At 37.8% G+C, this 22,815-nt stretch overlaps 1 protein-coding gene across 1 annotated transcript; it reads left to right on the top strand.

Annotated features, from left to right (window-relative positions):
- The first annotated feature begins 1,191 nt into the window (after positions 1-1,191).
- On the top strand, positions 1,192-21,738 carry LOC139123501 (cylicin-2-like). Its single transcript, XM_070689659.1, has 9 exons — positions 1,192-1,488; positions 4,628-4,733; positions 11,908-12,546; positions 14,476-14,580; positions 15,426-15,548; positions 15,841-16,677; positions 17,447-17,641; positions 17,995-18,152; positions 18,792-21,738. Exons 2-9 carry the CDS (start codon positions 4,667-4,669, stop codon positions 18,951-18,953), a joined length of 2,286 nt encoding a protein of 761 aa, XP_070545760.1. The 5' UTR covers positions 1,192-1,488; positions 4,628-4,666; the 3' UTR covers positions 18,954-21,738.
- The last annotated feature ends 1,077 nt before the right edge of the window (positions 21,739-22,815 follow it).

Below are 22,815 nucleotides of genomic sequence, written 5' to 3'. Positions count from 1 at the left end.
GGTGCTCTATCCACACACCCTATTTTAAACGACTGAAATGTAGACAGTACCAATGTCTAGAGCTGAAAGGGCTCAGAAATTGTAGAGTTCCTTGCATCAGATATGTAATATGACAGAGTTTGTACACCTTGACTTAGAACGCTAACATTCTTTTTATACCATCAAGAGAACAGATGCCTTTAACATCTGGGATTTGGATGAGTAAGTTTTGACCAGGTCAAAACTGACAAAATGACAAAATACAAAATACAAATTTTCAGTGATTTAAAAATTCTAGACATTTGCTATCTATCCGATATCAACAATGGTAAACCACTTGAAAGTAGAGTCAAAATTATTGAAAACTAGTCTCCGATCAAACTGCAAAGGGCAAGGTGCCACTGGGGGAGAGGATTTTTAAGGGTCGGGATTTAGCCAAGCAGCTTTGGCTGTGATATCTTCCCTAGGTGACGGTGCCGTATGTTGTGAGTTTAAATCAGATCATTTATTTTAAAACATAACTTGATAAATTAATCTTTTTTTTTACTCATACAGAGCCGAGTTACGCCTCACAATGACAAGACTGAGCTCAGACTGTTTTCCAGAAGTCAGTTTGATTTGCTGTGTCACCTGTTCAATGCCCACCATGTCTGAATAAGGGTGTTTATTTATAGAGTTTTAAAAATCATATATTGTCAAGTTATTGGCATGCTGCACATCTGGCTGCCTTGAACTTGAATTTGTCACATTTTTGAAGATGTCATGAGTATGAACAAGACTTTCAGCAAACTTAACTCAGTAAAAAAATCTAAATTTTTCATCTGTCGTTGAATTTTGATACTCATTCACAGCATTCATGACAATTTATTAAGAAATACGATTTCTAAATGAGGAATATAGGTGATATATATTGCTACCACTTGACTCTTCCTACACACACTCTAAGTACAGTCACCTTTGTCAATGATAATCTTATCTGTTGTTTACACTGTCATGATTCATCTGTGTGGCAAAACACGTCTCCAATCTCCGGTGGAATGCCGCGCTATCCCACGCCACTGACGTACGTTCAAGAACGCCCGTCGACAAACCTCCGAGTGATCTCCCACAATCCTCTTCCCAAAGACAAGACAATTGGATGAGCCACAGCTGCTCACGAAACCCACGTATCTGAAACCAATCCCATGACAACACAGGAATGGCAAAGAGTTTGTTTAGCTTCTGTGCTAGTTTGCGATAGTTCGCAAACATTAACAGCAAAATTTAAAGGTAATGTATTACGATGTATTGGCAGCTATCTGTTCATGTACGTCATTGAGGATGTCTACAGACAGGATGCGTACACAATTAAGCTACACCCTGGTTGATAAGCAAGGCAAAACTTGGTGTTTTACTAATTAATACGCCCACTTGTTCCGTATCACGCAACTTGTGTGGAGCGTTAAAAGAGTGGGGAGCTGAGCTGCAGACGACAGAGACTGACGCTGGTTCGGAGTGAAAACTAGACAGGTTAGTGGATTTGTGATTTTGCAATTTTACGATTCAACAGCTGTGTTCTGTAGGAGTGCATGGAGTACAATATACGGGTGGTTCAAGCTGAAAAGTCTGAAGTCATCTGCTCTGACTTGTACGGCGGCCCATCCCACTTCCAAGCCTATGCTGCATTTGATGACAATTCAATGGCTTCTGAAGGAAAAAAGCGGGATGCTTTCCCAGCTAAATTGATGCATCTAGGTTTCTGTGACCTAAAATTAGTTTATGATTTACCAGTACATGTACTTCCAGCCTCAAAGAAATTTTCTGTAATTTTCAGACTAAAAAAGTCTTGAAATGTCATCACACAGAAAAAAACTCTTCAGAGTGTTTGCGACTCAGTAAAACTGGTGATTTATATTATGCAATTTTAAAGTTGATAATAATGTCATGCAATATCTGTGGATTGCAGAATTAAGATTTTAAAAAGTTTGCATTGTGAAATTGTGTTTTTATCAGTAATTATTATCAAAATTTAGAGTAATCAAATTTTGTTATATTAATGAAAAATATACTACAGTACCTGCATGAGAAAAATGCTGACTCAGCATTTTTTCATAGCTTGGTATCGGCAAAAAGTTTATATAAGAATTATGTACAGTGTCAATAAAATTTGTTTGGCTATTGAAATTAATTTCTGTTGACAGATATGTGATCGAACATGCAACACCGAGGTTCACACTGTGTCAATCAGGACTGAACTAATGCATTGTCACAATTTTATTAAATTATTTTAATTACAGTAGACATTAACCAGCTAAAATTATTATGCCTTAATTGTTCTTGAAATAAACCTCACAAAATCATTATTAATTTACTATCTATTGATTTCGTGAAAGACTAAATGAAGTTTCATGTTTCCTAACTGCCAAAATAATTCACATTTCGACGAATCAGGTAAAATGTGCTACCAGGACAGATATTCGGACTCTCAAATTTTTCCAATACTTATCTGGTCAACCACTAATGGGGGCTCATTTTTAAGGTGATGGAGTATATAAAATTTTCACCCGCATTTTTTTGTGAAAATGAAAAAAAATAATAATTCTCCATAGAGTTAACAAAGGGATGGCAGAAATTTTTATTTACAAATATTGGTAAATATTATGTAACATACTTCTCTGGTACCAAAATTTGCTGTTTTTATTCTTTATTTGGTTGGAGTATGATTGAAAGTTTCCTTGCGGAAAATTGGAGAAAAATTTTAAGTATTTTAATTTCAAGGTGTGTAGTACCTTACCACAATATTTAGGAATCTCTCATTTTACTGCGGATTATTAATACACTGATGCATTCAGCTATCTACAGCTTAATTAAAAGTATAGTGGCCTTCATAGTTTACCCTTTCACCACCATGTTTGTCCCAAATCCATTGTTTTCTATGGTAAAGTTGGACCTGTATCAGGGAACTGGGGGTGAATGGTTTAAAGTTGTTATTTAAAACTCTACTTTTTAGGAAGTTAGAGATAATATACATATGTAAAAGAAACTTAGTTCTTGCTTGCGCAAAATGGTGTTGATGGACACGCTATTTTCGTCTCCGTAATGTGAGTGAAATATTTGACTGATTGATTACTGATAAGCATTACTATTTGCATGTATTGGCTAAACATTCCTGTGTGTGTTGGTTGAGGTGTCGAACAACCACAGGGATGTCAAACATTAATTAATGCAAAGATGAATGACTAGAAACTCAATGGATCAGTATTGGAATGGTGAATTATAATATTCAACAATTTATGAATTATCAATCAGTGATGAACTGATTGGATGATGTCACTCTAGTTTCGATGACTCAGCACAAAGTATAGTCCGGTCAACCTGGCTTAGGTAGCAAAGTTGAGAACATAGCACATTGGTTGACTGAAATCATCGCACATTGTGTACAGCAGCCATAAACATTTCTGGTATTTTCAATCTACTCTAAATCACTAGCTTATTACTCTGGTATTTGGTGTGTTCATATCTTGGTAGCATTTGTATATAGAGAGGCAGCAATTTTTATTTCTGTCTAGTTTTGCCAAATTATTTTCGTCTAAAGTGAGCAATAATATGACAGAACCCCATGGCGAGAGAGTGCAAGCGCGCCGTACCAGCGGTATTTGCACGAGTGTTTGCGGGGGATCCGGCGGTCGTGCTTTCACGAGCGCAGCGAGTGAAAGGACAGCCGGATTCAACGCAAACACGAGTGCAAATACCGCTAGTACGGCAAGCTTGCTCGCTCGCCATGGGGTTCTGTTATTATTACATATGTTTCCCCCTGTTTATTTTATCGAGAAAACAAAGGAACTAAAACACAAGCGAACACATTTTAAATAGTTTACGCGACACACATTGAAAGACAAGGATCACGCGCTGTTCTATTCATTTGCATGCAGGTATGGAATAATGTTTTTGGTATTTGCACTGCAGTGCAAATACGGTAGTACGCTGCGCGCTTCGATGCAAGTAAACTGTGGTACATATGTAATAATCCACAGAGGCGGATGTCCAGAATACATTGACTCAAATGGTTTATGATATAGCCCTAATGAAAATGTTCTATAGATTTCAATAGAATTCCATGGAATCTTGTTTTTCTATAGATTTCTATACAAAATGGTGCAAAATCTCTATAAACTTCTATAGAATGCTTATAACTGTAGACTACAGAATTCTATTGACTCAGTTTTCTTCATATTGGAGAGGGCAAACTATGGAGCTTGCATGTCATTCAAAATGTGAAAAATCTATATCTATATCTAAATCTATATAAGGTCTTCATTGGTAACAGATAACATCATCTTACAGCAAAAAATGAAAGACCCTAGTTCTAGAAGTTTAAAATAGCATTCACTGTAACAAATGAACAAACTTTATTTTAAACACACAGGTACAGATACGTTTTTCATATTTCTATGTATAGTTTCTTGTGATTTCAAACTACTCAAACCTCTGTAACTTTTGACATTTCTCTGCAAAAATCTGCAATGATCAGTTCATTCTAAACAAAACTGAACACTGGTTAAAAGTATTACTGCAAATAGATAGGGATCACTTATCGGTAGTATGTATGCATCAATCAGATTTGTTCATCTTGTGTTGATATTGATAACTTTTGCCCTGCAGTCTACAGATACTGGTTTATATTTCTTGAACTATACAAGACTTTGAGATGGCAGAAACTGGAAAATCAACTGTATTGGTTCAAAACATCAGCCAACTACTTGTTCTACCTACAAGTAAGTCTTTTTATGCCTTTACCTCAAGCAACATTAACCCTTTGAATGCTGTTAATTTTTCCCGCCTAAAATTTTTTGTGCAACATTTCACCACTTTTTATGAATTTTTCTCTGTAATTGTTATAATTTTGGACCAGCTGAGCAGCACTTTTCATAGGTTACTGTTTTTGATCAAAACTGGAGGGAAAATCTGAAAAAAATGTTTGGACCTGAAAAAAAGTCTCGGTTATGTTTCACAAAGACGACAAAAATTGACTGTTGCACTCAAAGGGTTAAAGGAAGTCAGTAACCACTATACATTAACCCTTTCACCACCATGGTTTGTCCCAAATCCATTGTTTTCTATGGTAAAGTTGGACCTGTATACAGGGAACTGGGGGTGAAAGGGTTGAAGGAAGTCATCAGTCACTTGTGTACGTTTTTGAGGAAGGCAGTCACCAGTATTTGGAGTATCAAATTATTGATTTTCACTTGGAGGGCCATGAAGAATCATTCATTTTTTTGAAATTACAAATATAAAATATTTGAAAGTCTTAAAAACAAGGCCACAGAAATACACAACTGCTGTGTTTATCCATAAGACTAGATATGCATACAAATATATTGCAGTATTTGTTAACAGGCCGGTAGGTCTAACTTTTGAGAACGTTTCATTATTTTGTATGTCAAATGCAAGTTCATGTTCTGTTCCCAAAAGCATGTTGAACCTTCAACATTTGTTACGTGCAGAGAAAACGAACAAAAGGGTGAACTCAGCAGTTTCCGTTTAAACAAAATTTATTACGAAAACAAAACTAATTGCTAAGTTAGGGACAGAGTACAAGCTTTAAAAGTGTACAGACTACTTATCTCAGCTGGGACGGCAAAGCTCCAGTCTCAGAGTTGTAACAGTCAGTTGGATGAATGAACAGTCCTTTGGCTTGCAGGCTTGAAGCTGCACAAAGACCACAGTATAAATCCAGCGTTGACAGTGAAGGTCTTGAAAAGTCTTGAGAATGACTACTGCTGGAGTTTAGTAACACACAAGAGACACGATCCCAAAAGTCTGACTGGAAGCTGTGCACGTCCCTTTTATAAAGGCATGTAAGAACAATCTAGAACCTTTATTGACATGCTAATTACTGTTCTAAAATTATCTCCCTTACACAACTAATCAACTTTCCAGAACATTCCAAACATGACTAATTGAATTCAAGGTTGTGAGGTCATTCAAGGGCAGTGACCTTGGGAATGTTCTAGACTAATTGAACTCAGGTCATGATGAGTGTGGGGGAAATGACCTACATAACACACCCCCTCTTCAAAAAAAGAAAATTTTCAAAGAAAAATCTTTCTTTTACAAATGTAATCTTGAAAAGGATTTAAGTACTCAAATTTTGTTTTACTCTAAAGTAAAATTTCTTGAAAGTGAACAACAATAAAATTTCTTGAAAGTGAACAACAATAATTTCTAAATACGAGAGAGACAGTCTGCAATTAAATTGTCTCTGCCTTTGATATGTCTAATGTCAAGATTAAACTCCTGTAACATTAAACTCCATCTTAGCAATCTCTGATTTTTGCCTTTAAATTTCTGCAGAAAAACAAGAGGGTTGTGATCAATATAAACCACTATTGGCTGATTTGAAGAAGTAACATAAACTTCAAAATGCTGTAAAGCTAATATCAAAGATAAACACTCTTTTTCAATTGTAGAGTAGTTTCTCTGGGATTTGTTAAATTTGCGTGAAAAATAGCAAACAGGATGATCTACACCATGACTATCCTCTTGCAATAAAACAGCACCAGCAGCCGTATCACTAGCATCCACAGCTAATTTGAATGGCAAAGTGAAATCTGGTGCAGACAACACTGGAGCACTTTGCAGTATGGCTTTAAGTGTATCAAATGCCTGTTGGCATTGCTCTGACCAAACAAACTTTACTTTCTTTTTAAGTAAGTTAGTCAAAGGCTCAGTAATTGTGGAGAAATTTGGACAGAATTTTCTGTAGTAACCAGCCATACCGAGAAAGCGCATCAGTTGTCGTTTGCAGTTTGGTATGGGAAAACTTGAAATGGCACTGATTTTGGCATCAACAGGTTTTACCTCACCCTGTCCTACAGTATGTCCGAGGTAAGTCACCCTCGCCCAACCAAACTCAGATTTGCAAGGTTGACAGTCAACATTGCTTTACTCAGTCTCTCAAAGAACTTCCGCATGAGCTTGATGTGTTCCTCCCAGGTGTCACTATACAGGACGACGTCGTCAACGTAGGCTGCACACCCATCTAGCCCGGATATGACGTCGTTGATCATCCGTTGGAACGTTGCCGGAGAGTCTTCATTCCGAATGGCATCACCTTGTACTGGAACAATCCGTCTGGTGTAACAAAGGCGGATATTTCACGAGCACGATCCGTCAGAGGGACTTGCCAAAATCCCTTCAGTAGGTCAAATTTGTCACATACTTGGCTTTTCCCACTCGGTCGATGCAGTCATCAATCCTCGGGATTGGGAAAGTGTCTGTCTTTGTTAAAGTGTTGACCTTCCTAAAGTCCGTGCACATACGATAACTGTGGTCTGATTTGGAACAAGTATGCACGGCGAACTCCAGTTACTTTTACTGGGTTCAATAAGTCATTGTCCAGCAGGTATTTGACTTCTTCCTGGAGATATTTCGCTTTTGTTGGATTCAGTCTGTATGGATGTTGTTTTACAGGCTTACTGTCCCCAACATCAACGTCGTGATAGATGACGTTTGTCCTCGTTGGAACATCTTGAAACAGGTGTTTATATTCGTGGAGCAGTTCTTTCACCTGTTGTTGTTGTTCTGGCTGGAGGTGTGCCAACTTTGTAGACTCCAGCTTCTCCAGGATTTCTGAGTTCTGAAGCTTGACGAGCCCAGCTTTGAGTTTAGAGTATTTTCACTTAAGTCAGTTTCAGTATCACTATCTTCATAATGGTTTGAACTGACTGCACTGACAGGCTGAGTTATAGTAGGATTATCCCTCTCCAAATATGGCTTAAGCATATTTATGTGACATAGCTGTTTTTGTTTTCGCCTGTCAGGTGTTATTATGATGTAATTTAAATCACTCAATTTCTTATCAATTAGGTATGGCCCAAAGTAACGAGCATGGAGTGGTTTGCCAGGAATTGGAAGTAGAACAAGAACTTTTTGACCTGGTTCAAACTTCCGTTTTGAGGTGCTTTTATCATATTTGGTTTTCATTGACTGCTGAGATGACTCAAGATTTTCTCTGGCTAATTCACATGCTTTAGAGAGTTTTGTACGAAAATCTGACACATATTGCAAAATATTCAGACAATCATCATCGTCTGATAGGAATTTCTCTTTAACGAGCTTAAGTGGGCCACGGACTGTATGTCCAAATACAAGCTCAAATGGGCTAAAACCAAGAGACTCTTGAATTGACTCTCTAACAGCAAAGAGCAAAAAATGACTTCCTTCATCCCACTGCTTCTCTGTGTCAAAACAGTAGGTCCTAATCATGTTTTTCAAAGTTTGATGAAATCGCTCAAGAACACCCTGACTTTCTGGATGATAGGCGGATGACCTATACTGTTTAATGCCTAGCTGATCCATTACTTGTTGAAAAATTCCAGACATAAAGTTGGAGCCTTGATCGGACTGGACACATTTAGGGAGGCCAAATAAAGTGAAAAATTTGACTAAAGCTCTCACTATAGTCTTTGTCTTTATATTTCTCAGTGGTATGGCTTCTGGGAACCGAGTTGATGTACACATTATTGTCAGCATGTACTCATTTCCTGATCTTGTTTTTGGTAGGGGCCCAACACAGTCTATTAGAATCCTACTAAATGGTTCTTGAAATGCAGGAATTGGCTGTAAAGGGGCCTTTGGAATGGTCTGATTCGGCTTTCCTACCATTTGACATGTGTGACAAGTTTTACAGAAATGTGTTACATCTTGCCTGAGATTAGGCCAATAAAAGTGACTGAGAATTTTGTGATAAGTTTTCCTTACTCCTAAGTGACCAGCCCAGGGGGTTTCATGGGCCAGGCGCAATATTTCAGCACGGTAGGGCTTTGGAACCACAATTTGATGTTTTATAGCCCAATCGTCATCAACCAAAACATCTGGAGGTCTCCATTTACGCATGAGAATACCAGATTTTGTATAATAGGAAACAGAGCTATCTGAAGTTTTACCTTCATCATCTACCCTGTCAAAAAAGACAAAATATCTGGGTCTTTGTGTTGTTCTGCAATGAGATTTGATCTAGAAAATGTCTGACTTTGGTCAGCAGAAGTTTTACTGGAAGTTTCAAATCCACGAGGGATAACGGAATGATCCGTGTCAAACACCTGACTGAGAAAGGTGTCATTTAAGTCAACATCTGTGACATTATTTTTGAGAGTATTTTGATTCTCAGAAGTTTTCTTTGACATGGCTCGAGTAATGGCACATGAAGGAAATAAATCGGGTATCTCTTGTTCAATTGGCTCTGGATCCTGATCTAAAGTAGGATTATCAGTCACAAGTGGATTAGTAATGACCTTGTCCCCAGCAAGGTCGTTTCCAAGAAGAAGGTGAATCCCTTCAAAAGGCAAAAAAGGCCTAATACCTAAAGTCACAGGTCCAGAAACAAAGTCCGAAGACAAATAGACATTATGGAGAGGAACAGGAATGTAGTCATTACAATCTACCCCCTTAATAAGAACTTTAGAACCTGAAAATGACTTTTCAGAAAACGGCAGGGTATCTGCCAACAAAAGAGACTGGGAAGCCCGGTATCTCTTAAAATTTTGACAGGGGTAGCGGAAGAGAAATCACTAGAAAGTGATATAAAACCATTATGAATAAATGGCTCGAAAATACCCATAATGCTATCTTGAGAAGAATTGACCTTGACCTCATTAATTGGGGATAAGAGGGGTTTAACCTCAGAAAATGTGTTGCACACATTATTAGACTCTAATTGAGTTGATGAAGAAATAAAGCCGGTTGGCTTAGATCCACTTTGACCACTTTGACCTTCACGTTTTCTTTTCAATTTGAAACACTCTGACATTAAATGGCCGTCTTCTTACAATAATTACAAGAAAGTGTACCGAACTGTTTGTCAGAAGGAGATTGAGACTTGGGATTTGATGATGTGGAAGTGTTACTTGAACTCTGTGAACTGTTGTCATTTGATTTTCTACTCTCCTTTGAGAATTCTTGGATGAAAAGGACGAGTTAAATTTACCTGCATTGTTTCTGTATGAAAAGGACTGGGATGGTTTGCTGACAAAGAAGATTTGTGGGTCAATGAATAATCATCGGCCAAACGTGCAGCAACCTCCAATGTATCTGCCTTTTGTTCATTGATAAATGTCTTGATGTCACTCCGAATGCACCTTTTAAATTCTCAATCAAAACAAGTTGTCGTAATTTGTCATAATTCTGACTGACCTTTTCAGAAGAACACCAGCGATCAAACAGTTGTTCTTTTGTTCGAGCGAATTCAACATAAGTTTGGTCTTTCGCCTTCTCACAATCCCTAAATTCTGACGGTACGCTTCAGGCACCAACTCATAACCCTTGAGAATTAATTCCTTCACAGAATCATAATTTGAAGCCTGCTCTACTGACAACTGAATGTAAATTTCTCTGGCTTTACCCACCAAAGCACTCTGCAAAAGCATAGACCAGGACTCCTTAGGCCAACTCAGACTCTGAGCAATTTTCTCAAAATGAAGGAAATATTTATCAACATCCTTTTCTTGGAAAGGGGGAACTAACCTGAAATGCTTAGTGATGTCAAACTTGTCTGAAGGGAAGAATTTTCCTGACTGTCCAAGCTCCAAACGTTTCATTTCTAATCTTTCCTGCCTATCTTTCTCTCTCTGTCTTTCTTCCATTTCTAATTGCATTTGTATTTTTTTTTCTAATGCCTGTCTCTCTTTTTCCATTTGTAATTCTAGTTTCTTGATCTCCAAATTTGTCTGCATTTCTAATTCTAATTTTCTGAGTTCAGAGGTAGACTCGGGCTCATAATCTTTCAGGGTGGATTCCTCAAATTGGCCTAAATCAACTAGATGTTTGGCAATACGGTACTGTATTTCCCTCTTGCGCATAGATCTTTTGACTTCTACTTTAAGGAAATTGGCCAGTGCAATGAGGTCGTCTTTTCTGAGGGAATCAAATGTGTCCTGATCAAGGTCATCCATTTCCTCTGGTTTAAATTCCGCCATGATTAAATTTCGCTGAGTTCACAGAATACTGTAGTTTTTAAAAAGGCAGGCAAAATGTTGTCAAACGGCTCAAAATATTCGTATCCCGGACGAGCCCCCAATTTGTTACGTGCAGAGAAAACGAACAAAAGGGTGAACTCAGCAGTTTCCGTTTAAACAAAATTTTATACGAAAACAAAACTAATTGCTAAGTTAGGGACAGAGTACAAGCTTTAAAAGTGTACAGACTACTTATCTCAGCTGGGACGGCAAAGCTCCAGTCTCAGAGTTGTAACAGTCAGTTGGATGAATGAACAGTCCTTTGGCTTGCAGGCTTGAAGCTGCACAAAGACCACAGTATAAATCCAGCGTTGACAGTGAAGGTCTTGAAAAGTCTTGAGAATGACTACTGCTGGAGTTTAGTAACACACAAGAGACACGATCCCAAAAGTCTGACTGGAAGCTGTGCACGTCCCTTTTATAAAGGCATGTAAGAACAATCTAGAACCTTTATTGACATGCTAATTACTGTTCTAAAATTATCTCCCTTACACAACTAATCAACTTTCCAGAACATTCCAAACATGACTAATTGAATTCAAGGTTGTGAGGTCATCAAGGGCAGTGACCTTGGAATGTTCTAGACTAATTGAACTCAGGTCATGATGAGTGTGGGGGAAATGACCTACATAACACATTGAGCTAGTCAACACAGTATCTATACATTTATTGTTATTGTTTACATTTGAATTCTAGTCCGGACCAATATTCACGTGCGGTCAACAACGCCAATTCAGTCTACACATGTTCTGGCCGAGATGACAAGCTGAATACTGTATATCTCAATACACTTTGAGGAAAAGAACAAGAAATTTTGGTTGCCATTTAAATTAAAATTTGTGAAAATAGTGAAAAAAATCATCAAAAGTTTGAGTTACTGGTCCTTAATTTGTTGTTCTTTTTAATAATTAATTACACTATTTTTATTTGACAGTTGCATGTATTGAAATCAGGTATGAATGTAAGAGTGCAAAAGTGGAAATTGAAAAACCGCAGAGCGAGGAAGGGCAGGTAGAAAAAGAAACAGGAAAGGAAAAGTCGGAAGAAGAAAAGACAACAGTGGGTGAAGACCAAAAGGTGGAAGGAGAAAAGGCGCAGGGCGGTGCTGAACAGGGGGGCAAGGAGAAGGATGCAGAAAAGAAGACGCCGGAAGAACAAAAGACATCGGAAGGAGTCACTGTCCAAAAGTACATAGTGAAGACACTGACAAAACAGTGTAAATCACAAGGAAAGAATCTGTTCAAGGAAGCTGATCCAGCAAAGATTGAAGAAATCAAAGAAATGTGCACTTCCTTGCAAGTCAAGGCCTTCCACATCACCAAGGATCTACGTCTTATTCTCACGTTCCATGACGAGGCAGCGAGGGCAAGCTTCTTGGAGAAATGTGCGGAGGATGGCGATGTTACTAAGAAGCTCAACGGTATTATGATCACTAAAGAAGTACAGAAGGCAGCAGAAGATGCCTGCTGTACTGTGACTGTCAGAGTCAGGGTGCTGGCTGGGAAGGACCTCAAGAAGTTGAAGAAGAAGGTCTTGAAGAAGTTAAAGAAGACAATGAAGAAGAATCTGAAAGGTAACTGTGGCAATGTCATTATATAAGACAGTAAAGGAGTAAACTCGGGGTTGTCAATGTATTTGACATGATTGCTTAAACACAATCATGATATGGATGAACAGTTTTGGTTTTCAATATTAAAAAAATACTCAAACACATCAAAATATGCATTTGGCAACTTATAATACAGAGTAGACTCTCGCACGTCGCTTGTACCGCTTGGTCTCGCGTATTGGCGTAGCTTCTAAATTCATAATGAACTACAAAGCATTTGCAAGCAAAAGCGCAGTTCCAGAGACCAGAGCAGCGGAAGAAACAAGAGAATGTGTGACAAAGATAGGTGCAGAATGAAAGAGTGCTTTGGATTTTCATATCAAGCACGTACCTATAGTGAGGGCTGCTAGCAGTAAACACCATAATACAACAGAATAATAATCAGATAATAATCAAGATCCCAACTGGGATACATTTTCAATAAAGGCTTACTTTACAACTAAAAGCAAGGCAGTCCACAGATTACAAATGCCTACATGTACGGTAAAAATGCAACAGATACATACGGGGGCGACAACGCACGGAAATGTATATCAGACGCATTCTCGCAAGCCAGAGCAATAATTTTCGCTCCGCTGACCCACACAAAAATCAATCGCTTGACGGGTAACGCTGAGTTGTTGCCGTAAAGAGGCGCGTGGTTTACGACGATGATCAGACGAGAGGAAACATCGGACCTAGGCCGTTCAAATTGAAAACCGAGGCCACATGCATTTTCATTTGATTAAAAGCACAGACTAAAACAATTTTCATTGCAATGTCGCTGTTTTCACGAGATGCTGACCGTTTGATCTTGGAAAGTTGAGCTGCTTTAACGTGTAGCCAACGCATGCCTGCGCCGGTGCGGTGACAGGGCTGTGCCACCGGCGTTAAACGGCCTCGCAGACTGATATAGGAAAATCCGCTGGTGGCTCCTCAGAAATACGGCGGGCATGTTTCTTCGCCAAAACAGCTGATTTTGAATCCAAATTTTGCATTGACCTTCGTTTTCGAGCACACCCATCTCGCCTTGGTACACGATGTACCCAGCCGCGCTTGTAAACGTACGGAAAGGCTAATTTTCTCTCTCTATGCGAGCGAAGCCATCTTATGCGCCGCCATTGTTACATTCGGGCGAAACAGTATAGCCACGTACGGCGAGTATTTAGAGAAAAATAAAATAAAAAAGCAACAAAAAACAAAGCGAAAGAAAGCTAGAATTATTAATAGCTGAACGCAATATGATACTATAGTCGAGCAATGCAGAATAAAAAATAAATAAATAAACACACAAGAAATGCCCGTAAAACCCGTCCGAGCTGAGCGATGACGTCATAAGCGTGTCGCAATGCATTCTGGGTAATTAAGGTAAAATTTGTGTGTAGCATGTTCTATGATAGTAATACCGGAAATAGAGAAAGAAAGAAAGAAAGAAAGAAAGAAAGAAAAAGAAAGAAAGAAAGAAAGAAAGAAAGAAAGAAAGAAGGAAAGTGAGCAAAAACTAACAGTTCCAGAGCTGGTCTCTGGAACTCATAATGAATTATTGCAGTAAAGGGCCAGGATTACCCATTCCTGAAACTGTTGTATAGACTACAATAGATTTCTGTGGAATCTTGTCTTTCCAGAGAATTCTGTAGGAAAAGGGGACAAAACTCTATAGAATGTCTAAAGAATTTCTATAGAACCTCTATAGAATTTCTATAGATATCTATAGAATAAGCTATAGATCTCATTGACTTCTATAGAGTCTATTTTGTAAAGAAGAACAAAATTACATTCTCTGTATCAAATTTACAACCATCATTAAATCATTGTGTCAAAGTTCCAGCATTTCCCCAGACTATTTAGGAACTAGTTGATTCTGGTTTAATATAAATTTAAAGCTGATCATATGTTCTTCAAATCTTACTTTAGCCTGGCAGAAAATACCAACAAAACCTGTTGACGATACACAAGAAGATCCTTCAAAGAAAGAGGAGACAGCACCAACATCACCGGGAGCTGAGGAAACACTTTCATGTAAGACATAACCTCTAAGATGTTCTAGTCTTGAAGGATTTGATTACATTTCAGTAACACAGGAAACAAGTTTTATCATTTTGAGACCAGTGACTAAAACAGTATTGTCTGATATTTCAAGAACATATATCCATTAAAGGCGGAGCCTCCCTTTAAAAGGACGCAAAGCTATGGCAGCGTTCATTGTGTAAGTGGACACCAAACAGGCAACACGCCGGCACACGCTCCAGAAAATGCCACTTTTTAGTTTTCCCCGGCCGCAAAAACACAGACAGACTGCCAAGCGGTCAGCGCGAAGTTGCTGCTGATCGAACTCTGTGGTTATATTCAAAGTGTAACGCGACTAGAAGACAATTTTTTAGGAAATTCGAGCGTTTGTGGTGGGGAATCAATGACCGTTGGCGATTTGAACCGACCGTCAATCAAAAGCTTGCATAAACTCTGTTTGCAGGATTAGCAAAATGTGACAAAAGGTTGAGATCAGTTTGTGTAATCAATGTTATAGAAATCAAAAATCGTACTGGCCAAGCGTTTGACTGGGAGGAGAACTCCACTAATGCGAGAACCTGGGATTGAAAAGTGCGGCTTTAAAGCAGAATCCACGATGGGAACAGATATTCAGACTGACAGACTTTCACAATTCTTTTGGTCTACCATTTGTAGGGGGCTTCTTTTGAAGCTCATGGACTCCTAGTACTCCATGGGGCTAAAAATGAGCCCACACTAGAAATAGTTCAGAAAAGAATTCATTAAAAAATTTGAGAGTCAGAATATCTTTCTAAAGGTGCATTTTACCTTAAAATCAAAGTTATAAATAACACTTTTTTCCCTATTTGTGTACCTAGGTTGCGAATCATCATCTTGTTCATCATCTTCCTCCTCCTCCTCATCGTCCGATGAAAGTGACGAAGATACAGCGGAGCAACAGGTCTCAGCGCAAAAATCAGCAAAGAAACTCCTATGTACTGGTGTGTAACATTTTGTTCGTGTTTTTGTTTATACACATTGGTGAACAGACAATCATGGTAACAGAGGAGAAGGGTGCACATTGGAGGGGCAGTTGAAACAATTACTATTCTGTTTGAGGAATCGTCAGGACCAAAGTCATTAAGAATCTCTGCTTGCTGTAAGATAACTAGATGAGATCTTCAGATGTAGAAATTAATGATATTTGATTGTAAAACATCTGCCAGCTGGGCACATGCACTGTTCAGACATATGTTGTTGTAATTCGCTAAAGGTTTATTTCCGTTTAAACAGCATGCATTGCGATCAGGTATGAATGGAAGTGTAAAGAGACTGAAGATGAAGAGAAACAGGAAAAGGAAGGAGATGGCACGGAGAAGAAGTCGGAGGATGACAAGGGTAAAGAAGACGAGGAGAAGAAACAGCAAGAGGGTGAGGAGAAGAAGAAGGAAGATGGTGAAAAGAAAACAGAAGAGACAGCAAAAAATGGTGGGGACCAGAAGAAGTCAGAGGAGGAAAAAGTGAAAGAGGGCGATGAACAGAAGAAGTCAGAAGATAAGACAGATGGTGAGCAGAAGAAGGAAGATGGGACGACAAAGGAAAGTGAAGACCAGAAGAAGTCTGAAACTGAGAAGGTCGCAGAGGGTGAGGACCAGAAGACAGAGGGGAATGCTGAACCAAAGAAGGAAGGTGAAGAGACAAAGGCAGATCCTGACCAAATGACACTGATGGGGACGAAGACGAAGGAAGATGTCAAGAAGGAGAAGATGAAACGCAAGGCACTTAAAAAGTTGAGTAAATATCGGGTGAAGACTCTGGTGAAAGAAGCCAGGTCTGGAAAGGTTCAAGACATCAAAGATCTGCAGAGTTCTTTGAAGCTGAAGGCCCTTCTCATGACGGACGATTCACTGAGCCTCATTCTCGCATTTCATGGAGACGCTGACAAGGAGAGCTTCTTGGAGAAATACAACGCAGATGGAGACATCACCAAGAAGCTGACAGATATGATGATCACGCCGAAGATGCAGCAGAGAGCAGAAGAAGCCGGTTGTACTGTAACAGTTGTGGTTAAGAAAGTGACTAAGGATGAATGTAAGAAGTTGAAGAAGAAACTGAAGAAAAAGATGAAAGGTAATCATGAGGCATATTCCTACCTTTTACACATTCATATAACGACTTTGAAAGAATGAGAAGAAAAGTCTGTATGCCAACTGTAAAGTTCTCCAAATGAAAAATTCAACGTTGCTTTAAAGTTTCAGGGTTAAGTTACTATGTGACTACCTATGTGACTTACAGATTGATATATGGCGGGTGCCACATGTGGGGCAGGATGCGCTTACTATTTACGAAACACCTGAAATCACTTCTTGGTCTTTTGGCCAGAGGTCCATATATCTTTCTTTCATGAACTTGACTTTGTTTGTGTACGGTCTATTTACTGTCTGTTCTGTGTTGTTTTGTATCTATGTTTACAACTATTGTCTTACAAATTCTGACGTAATGTTATTGGATTATGGATTGGTATGATTGCGATTATTTTACTCTGCCCACTCATGAACTAGTATCCCGAGGTGAACAGAAGTAATGGATGAATTTTCTGTATCAACAACCTACTGAATCAATTATCAATAAAAATATATGCAATTCTTTGAGCAGTACAGGTTTCACAAAATATAATCACAGATGTTATTTGAGCTTATAAACAGCACATGAAAGGGTCAAAGTGTACCTGCTCTCCAAGAGTAGAGCGGAGATCTGACTGGCATTACATTTTTCCTTGTAACATGGTTTAATCCAAGCCCATACTGTGATGACATGTATACTGTTGAATGGCACAAATGAAATTGAAGATTCAGCTCTTGATATCTTTTGTATTAACAAGTTCTTTTTTATCTTCAAGGTTCATCATCATCATCATCATCATCATCATCATCGTCGTCATCCTCATCATCATCATCATCCTCATCCTCAAGTGAATCAGAGGAAGGCGATGAAGAAGAGGAAGAAGAAGAAGATGAAGAAGTAGAAGAAGGGGAAGAAGAATCAAAAGAAAAGGGGGAAACATCCAAGACAACAGGAGAAGGACAATCTAAATGTAATTATAATCCTATGTTTCTGTGCTTTGTTGCTTCTGTGTCACAATGGGAATGATATGCAGAAGCCATATCAAAACAGCTCTGGCGATGAACACTCATCCTTTGATCCGCATGACTTGGTTTGGGTGGTGTACTTGGTTTGAGTGAGGGTGATCCCTGCCCAAATAAACACCCTTGGTCGGTTTAACACCACAAGTGCTTATAGTGTTTTAAAACATCAAAATTTATACTTCCAAAATTCTCTTCAGATAGCGATCAGGTTTTTTACACAAATATCGTCATGCATAACCAAACTCATCATCACAATGATCTGTGCTTTTATCACCAATAAATGTCATTATTTCTTTTACAGCTGAGGAGAAGCAGACTCCTACCCGACCTCCCACCATTAGCCGACGTAGAAAGGCATCTAACTTCCTGATGAAGCCAATGAAAAACAAACCAGTGATTAAGCTGCCTGGTGTACAACGTCTTTTGGCTCAACAGCTGGCAAAAGAAGGCTACAACCAGGTAATGTGTTTACAGATGACAACAACATTTGTCACACCTGTATACATGTACATGAACATTCTAATGTTCAACCCCCTCACCACAATGGTTTGGCCCAACTCTGTTGTTTACAGTGGAGTTTTTTTAGACCAGTGTACACAGAAATGGGAGTCACAGGGTTAAAGATGTACCTGTATAACACTGAAGTAGCCCCTTTTACAAATTGTAAACTTATTATACATACATGCCCTTATTACAGCATTAACAGTTTTGCACTATGATATTATAAATCAGTTCAACTGCATTGCACAGTAATTCTAGAATAAGTCAATGGGGCAGATACTGACCCCTTGGCCATCCTGATATACCCCTAAAACTTCAGTAGTACTTTTTTTATTAATTGCTGGTAATCTTTCTGTTATACAAAATGATATAGTGGACAGATGTCCAATTGAAAGCAGTGTTTATTAAGAAATTAGTTAATCATTAACTTGAAGAGATTTGATAAAATTCGAAGCAAAAGAAACAATCGGAAACATTAATTCCTGCAAATTATAGGAAACTAGTTGATGATCAAAGCTGGTGACGTGCTGGTATTAAATTGCAAAAGGTAAAAACACTCACTGACAGAATTTTTCTTATTTGTACATTGCTATCTAGGCTTTTGAAGTATACGCAAAGTTCCTTGAATGCGAGAAGTCTGGAGAAAGCTTCACTGATTGGTTGACTCAGAGAACAGGTGGTAAAAAAGCCAGGTGCGCTGATGCTTGTTACAGAGCACTCAAGGAGTACTATGCCAAATATGGTAAAAAGATTGCATAAACAGGACATGTTATGCCATGAGTAAACAGCGCAAACAGGACAATATACCAAATATGGTAGCATGAAAGGACAATTACCAAATATGGCAAGCAGATAGCATGATAAAGCATTATTATATACCAAAAATGGTAAGGATAGCATGACAGGACAATACCAAAAATGGTAAAATTATAACAGATTTTAAGAACTTGCACCATATACTCCAGGTGTAAAGCCCTGCATAATGTCATAGGTCAATGGCCAGGTCAGAGTTCAAAAGGTTACGGCACGATATGATGCACCAAATATGGAAAATAGTGACACTGTCCTGTATATGGAAAATAGCTAATCCAACTGCTCTAGACTGGTAGTTTTTTATATTTTGCTGCAGTGTTTTGTTTTCTAGATTTCAACTTTACTTTTAAGTCTTTGATCATTCTAGTTTGATAATTAAAGAATTGGATTTATCTTTGGATTTCTCAAGATTGAAGCATGTCATGACCATAGCATTTTCTAATCTTTCTAATCTTTGTCAGCTTCTTGACTTTTTCAGAACCTTGCTGGTTTTACAATGTAGCTATTTTTAAATCTGAAATTCTTCTTTTTTTGTCTTGTATTCCTTTCCTTAGTTGAATGATCACATGTGTTCAGTGCAACATGTTCACATAATTTTATCTTCAATATTTCATTAAAATGACTGTCTGTCACTTTTAATAAGCTGCGATTTTTCCGATTCCGTGATCATTGTCAACGTTTTTTCCATTTTTAGACAGATAGCTTTATTTTCATAAGTCTTTCAAGTCTTTCTGTAAGAAGGGAAAGTAAATTTGACAGTAGTCTGTATGTGGTCTTGAAGCAGTTTTTTCAAGAACACTAAAGTAGCGTAGGTTACTTTTCTGGAAGACTGATATATGCCAGTACAAAGCAAGAATGAATAAAGATTTAGAATTGCCAGACTAGATTACAGGATCATTGGATGTATCTTAATTCAAACCCCTTCATGGTTAGACTGTTCTACATTAATATTGTTTGCAAACATAAACAGGGAAATGGAGTCAAAGGTTAGAGAGACAATTGCTGTAACTTTTGACAATATGATTCAAATGCAGCAGATCAGAATCAGTATTGTGAAGTACAATACAAAAATATAACCAAAAGGTCATTCTATTTCAAGAAAACATTTTTCATTTCTGTAAACCGGGGAAATTACAAACATTTCTTTCGTGGGTATGTAATCTTGTCGCTCTGTATCATGAGAGGTGGGTGTGTTCCTATTATATTGTAAATGCTCCCGCCATAGCCCTGTGACGTACCAGAGATGAATTTGAAAGCATGATCTGTTTTAAATGACAACTTGAAAAGTTAGTTTATATTTCATATTGTTAAGAAATCAATGGTTGGCCTATAACCTAAAATCCTGCATCAATCAAATTGGTTTTAATAGCTGACTTTTGATACCTGTAACTGCTTGGAGCTGAGCTGGGACAATTGCAATATGAAAATTTACTTTATCTACAGAAGTGCTTATTACTGGGAACTTCTCAACTCCTTGGTGCAATCACTTACCCACAACCAGCCTTCTTTCATAAGCAAATGATGACCTAAATTTTGGTAAAAACCTCAGATGCCATTTTGAAAGTTTCCAAAATCCTACATTTCAAAATCTTGTGTTGGCATTATTAGACTGGCTACAAAATCTCGCCATATTTCTATTTTGAAATCGCCATTCCAATACAATGTTTTAACCAACAACAAAACATTTTCTTAAATTTGTATGAACATTACCCTGAACAGATTCTACAGAGGCACCAGTGAACTTATATCCGGGAGTTGAACAGACACAAACAAGAACTAAAATGCCACAAAATCTTGTGTTGGTATAAGTTTGGCTGATGTCAGCGACAATTTTAAGCTTGCCATGTGCCTATTTTGAAATCCTTAAATACACTTTTTTAAAATGACAGTACACAAAATGTGTATAAACATTACCTTGAACAGATTCTACAGAGGCACTGGTGAGTTAGACGATTCCAAAGTTGAACAGACACAAACAAGAACTGAAATGCCGCACACAAAGCCACTCTAACTCATATACTGGTATCAATGGCACATTTAACATCACAATTACTATATTGGTGATCGTTTTAATTGAATTCTTTGTATCCGCTACCATAGCGGTTTGGCCGTGCTCTAAAATATTTTTGTAAAGGAAGTTGTTACATAAGTTTTTAATTGGAAAGGTGTTAGAACTTGTGTTCTACATGGAAAACAACCTCTTTTATTGTTGTTTTACATGAAAAACAACCTCTTCCATTGCAGGTGTACTTTTGTTTTGTTTTGCTGTTTTCTGTTTTTACGTTTGAATAATCTAGCACACAGTACTGGAGAATGATATCCCATGATTCACTATGATTTGTACCATTGGAGATCCCTACTGTGTCTTCCATTTGTAGACAAAGTCATAGTCTAAGACTAGCGACTAATTTTAAAACTTCTGAATTCCCATTTGAAATGATTTGGCATATTATACTAGATTGAGAGAGGAGATAGCATTTTTGTAAAATTTCCACTGATTGTGTCGTCAGCCATACAGAATAATGTGATGGAAAGTTGCACCTGTTTTATGAAACACAAGGATACTGATTTTTCTCGATGGAAATGACAAATGAAATTAATGTGCTAACTTTTCTCAGAGAATGACCCCTTCACAGTTTGTCAAAACTTGTTTTCTAAAAGTATGGCATTTGTAGTACCTGTAGAATGTGACTTTTATCATGTTTGCATTGGATAAATTTTAAAAAAATTATTTAGTTGCTTTACATTATTGCCAACACGCAGAATAGCATTGTGGGTAATGCATTGTATTGTGTAGCTGTACTATGAGATTTGTTCATAATGCTTCTTCCATATGTAACTTTAGCTTCCATATTTCTAATCACATGGTCATGTCACTGGAAATTCACGGTCTTTCAAGGACTTTTCTGCAATTTTCAAGTACTTTTTGAAGCCCAAAATAACACATATATAGTTTACCATTATACTGGGACATAAGGTTTATGTTAAACTTAGTTTATAAACGTGCTGAAGTTACTCTGAATCTTGACAAGTAGCTGCAGATTCTGAAAGACCACAGTACACCAACATGGTGTACCTATAAACTATGGTGTATAGTGCAGAGCACACAGTCAAATTATCATATTGTAATCTTCACAGAGCGGTCATTTTTTCACAGTGGACACTCTCTGGCAGACCCTTGAAATTTTGTAGGTTGTAGACCCTCTTCAGAGTTGCCATCAAACCAAAAAAAAATATTTGAAAAACAGTTCTACAGTAAAACTGTTATGGCTGATAGAGCTTTTGTTGCCTTGACAACAGCTATCTGACATATTGTCATACTTCTGATGACAGGTTAACCACCTCATACTGGGAAAAAATATTTTTGTCCCATCTTTCCATTTTACTTGGGAGAAATTTATTCCATGTGAAGGATATCAGATGTGTAATCTGCATTTCTGTATTTCTTTGCGATAGGTGTGTGTGAAAAGTGTGCATTGTATGCGTAGATGTGAATGCCCTGTGTAATCACTAACAGCCAAATAGATCCACACACCAGGAATGTGTGTGTCGAAATAGTTCAGTGTGGTTACTGAACTGACAATTGTGTACAGGAAATGGCTCCTAAAGTACAGGTAGATGAAACTCAGTATACATTGTTTACTTTGGGATGAAAAAAATCTTCAATGATAGAATTTAGAAGAAAATTATTTGTCAATACCTTTTGGCTGGAAAGAATATATTTCAAGTTCTTTGATCCACATAGTGTATTTACATCAGTGAAAATAGAAATTTAATTACTTCTTAAATTTCACAAAAGTTGGTATTG

Source organism: Ptychodera flava, assembly GCF_041260155.1.
Source record: "Ptychodera flava strain L36383 chromosome 23 unlocalized genomic scaffold, AS_Pfla_20210202 Scaffold_23__1_contigs__length_28996876_pilon, whole genome shotgun sequence".
Taxonomy (NCBI): Eukaryota; Metazoa; Hemichordata; class Enteropneusta; family Ptychoderidae; genus Ptychodera; species Ptychodera flava.
Note: the sequence above shows the minus strand (reverse complement) of the source record. Positions and strands in the feature narration are given on the sequence as shown.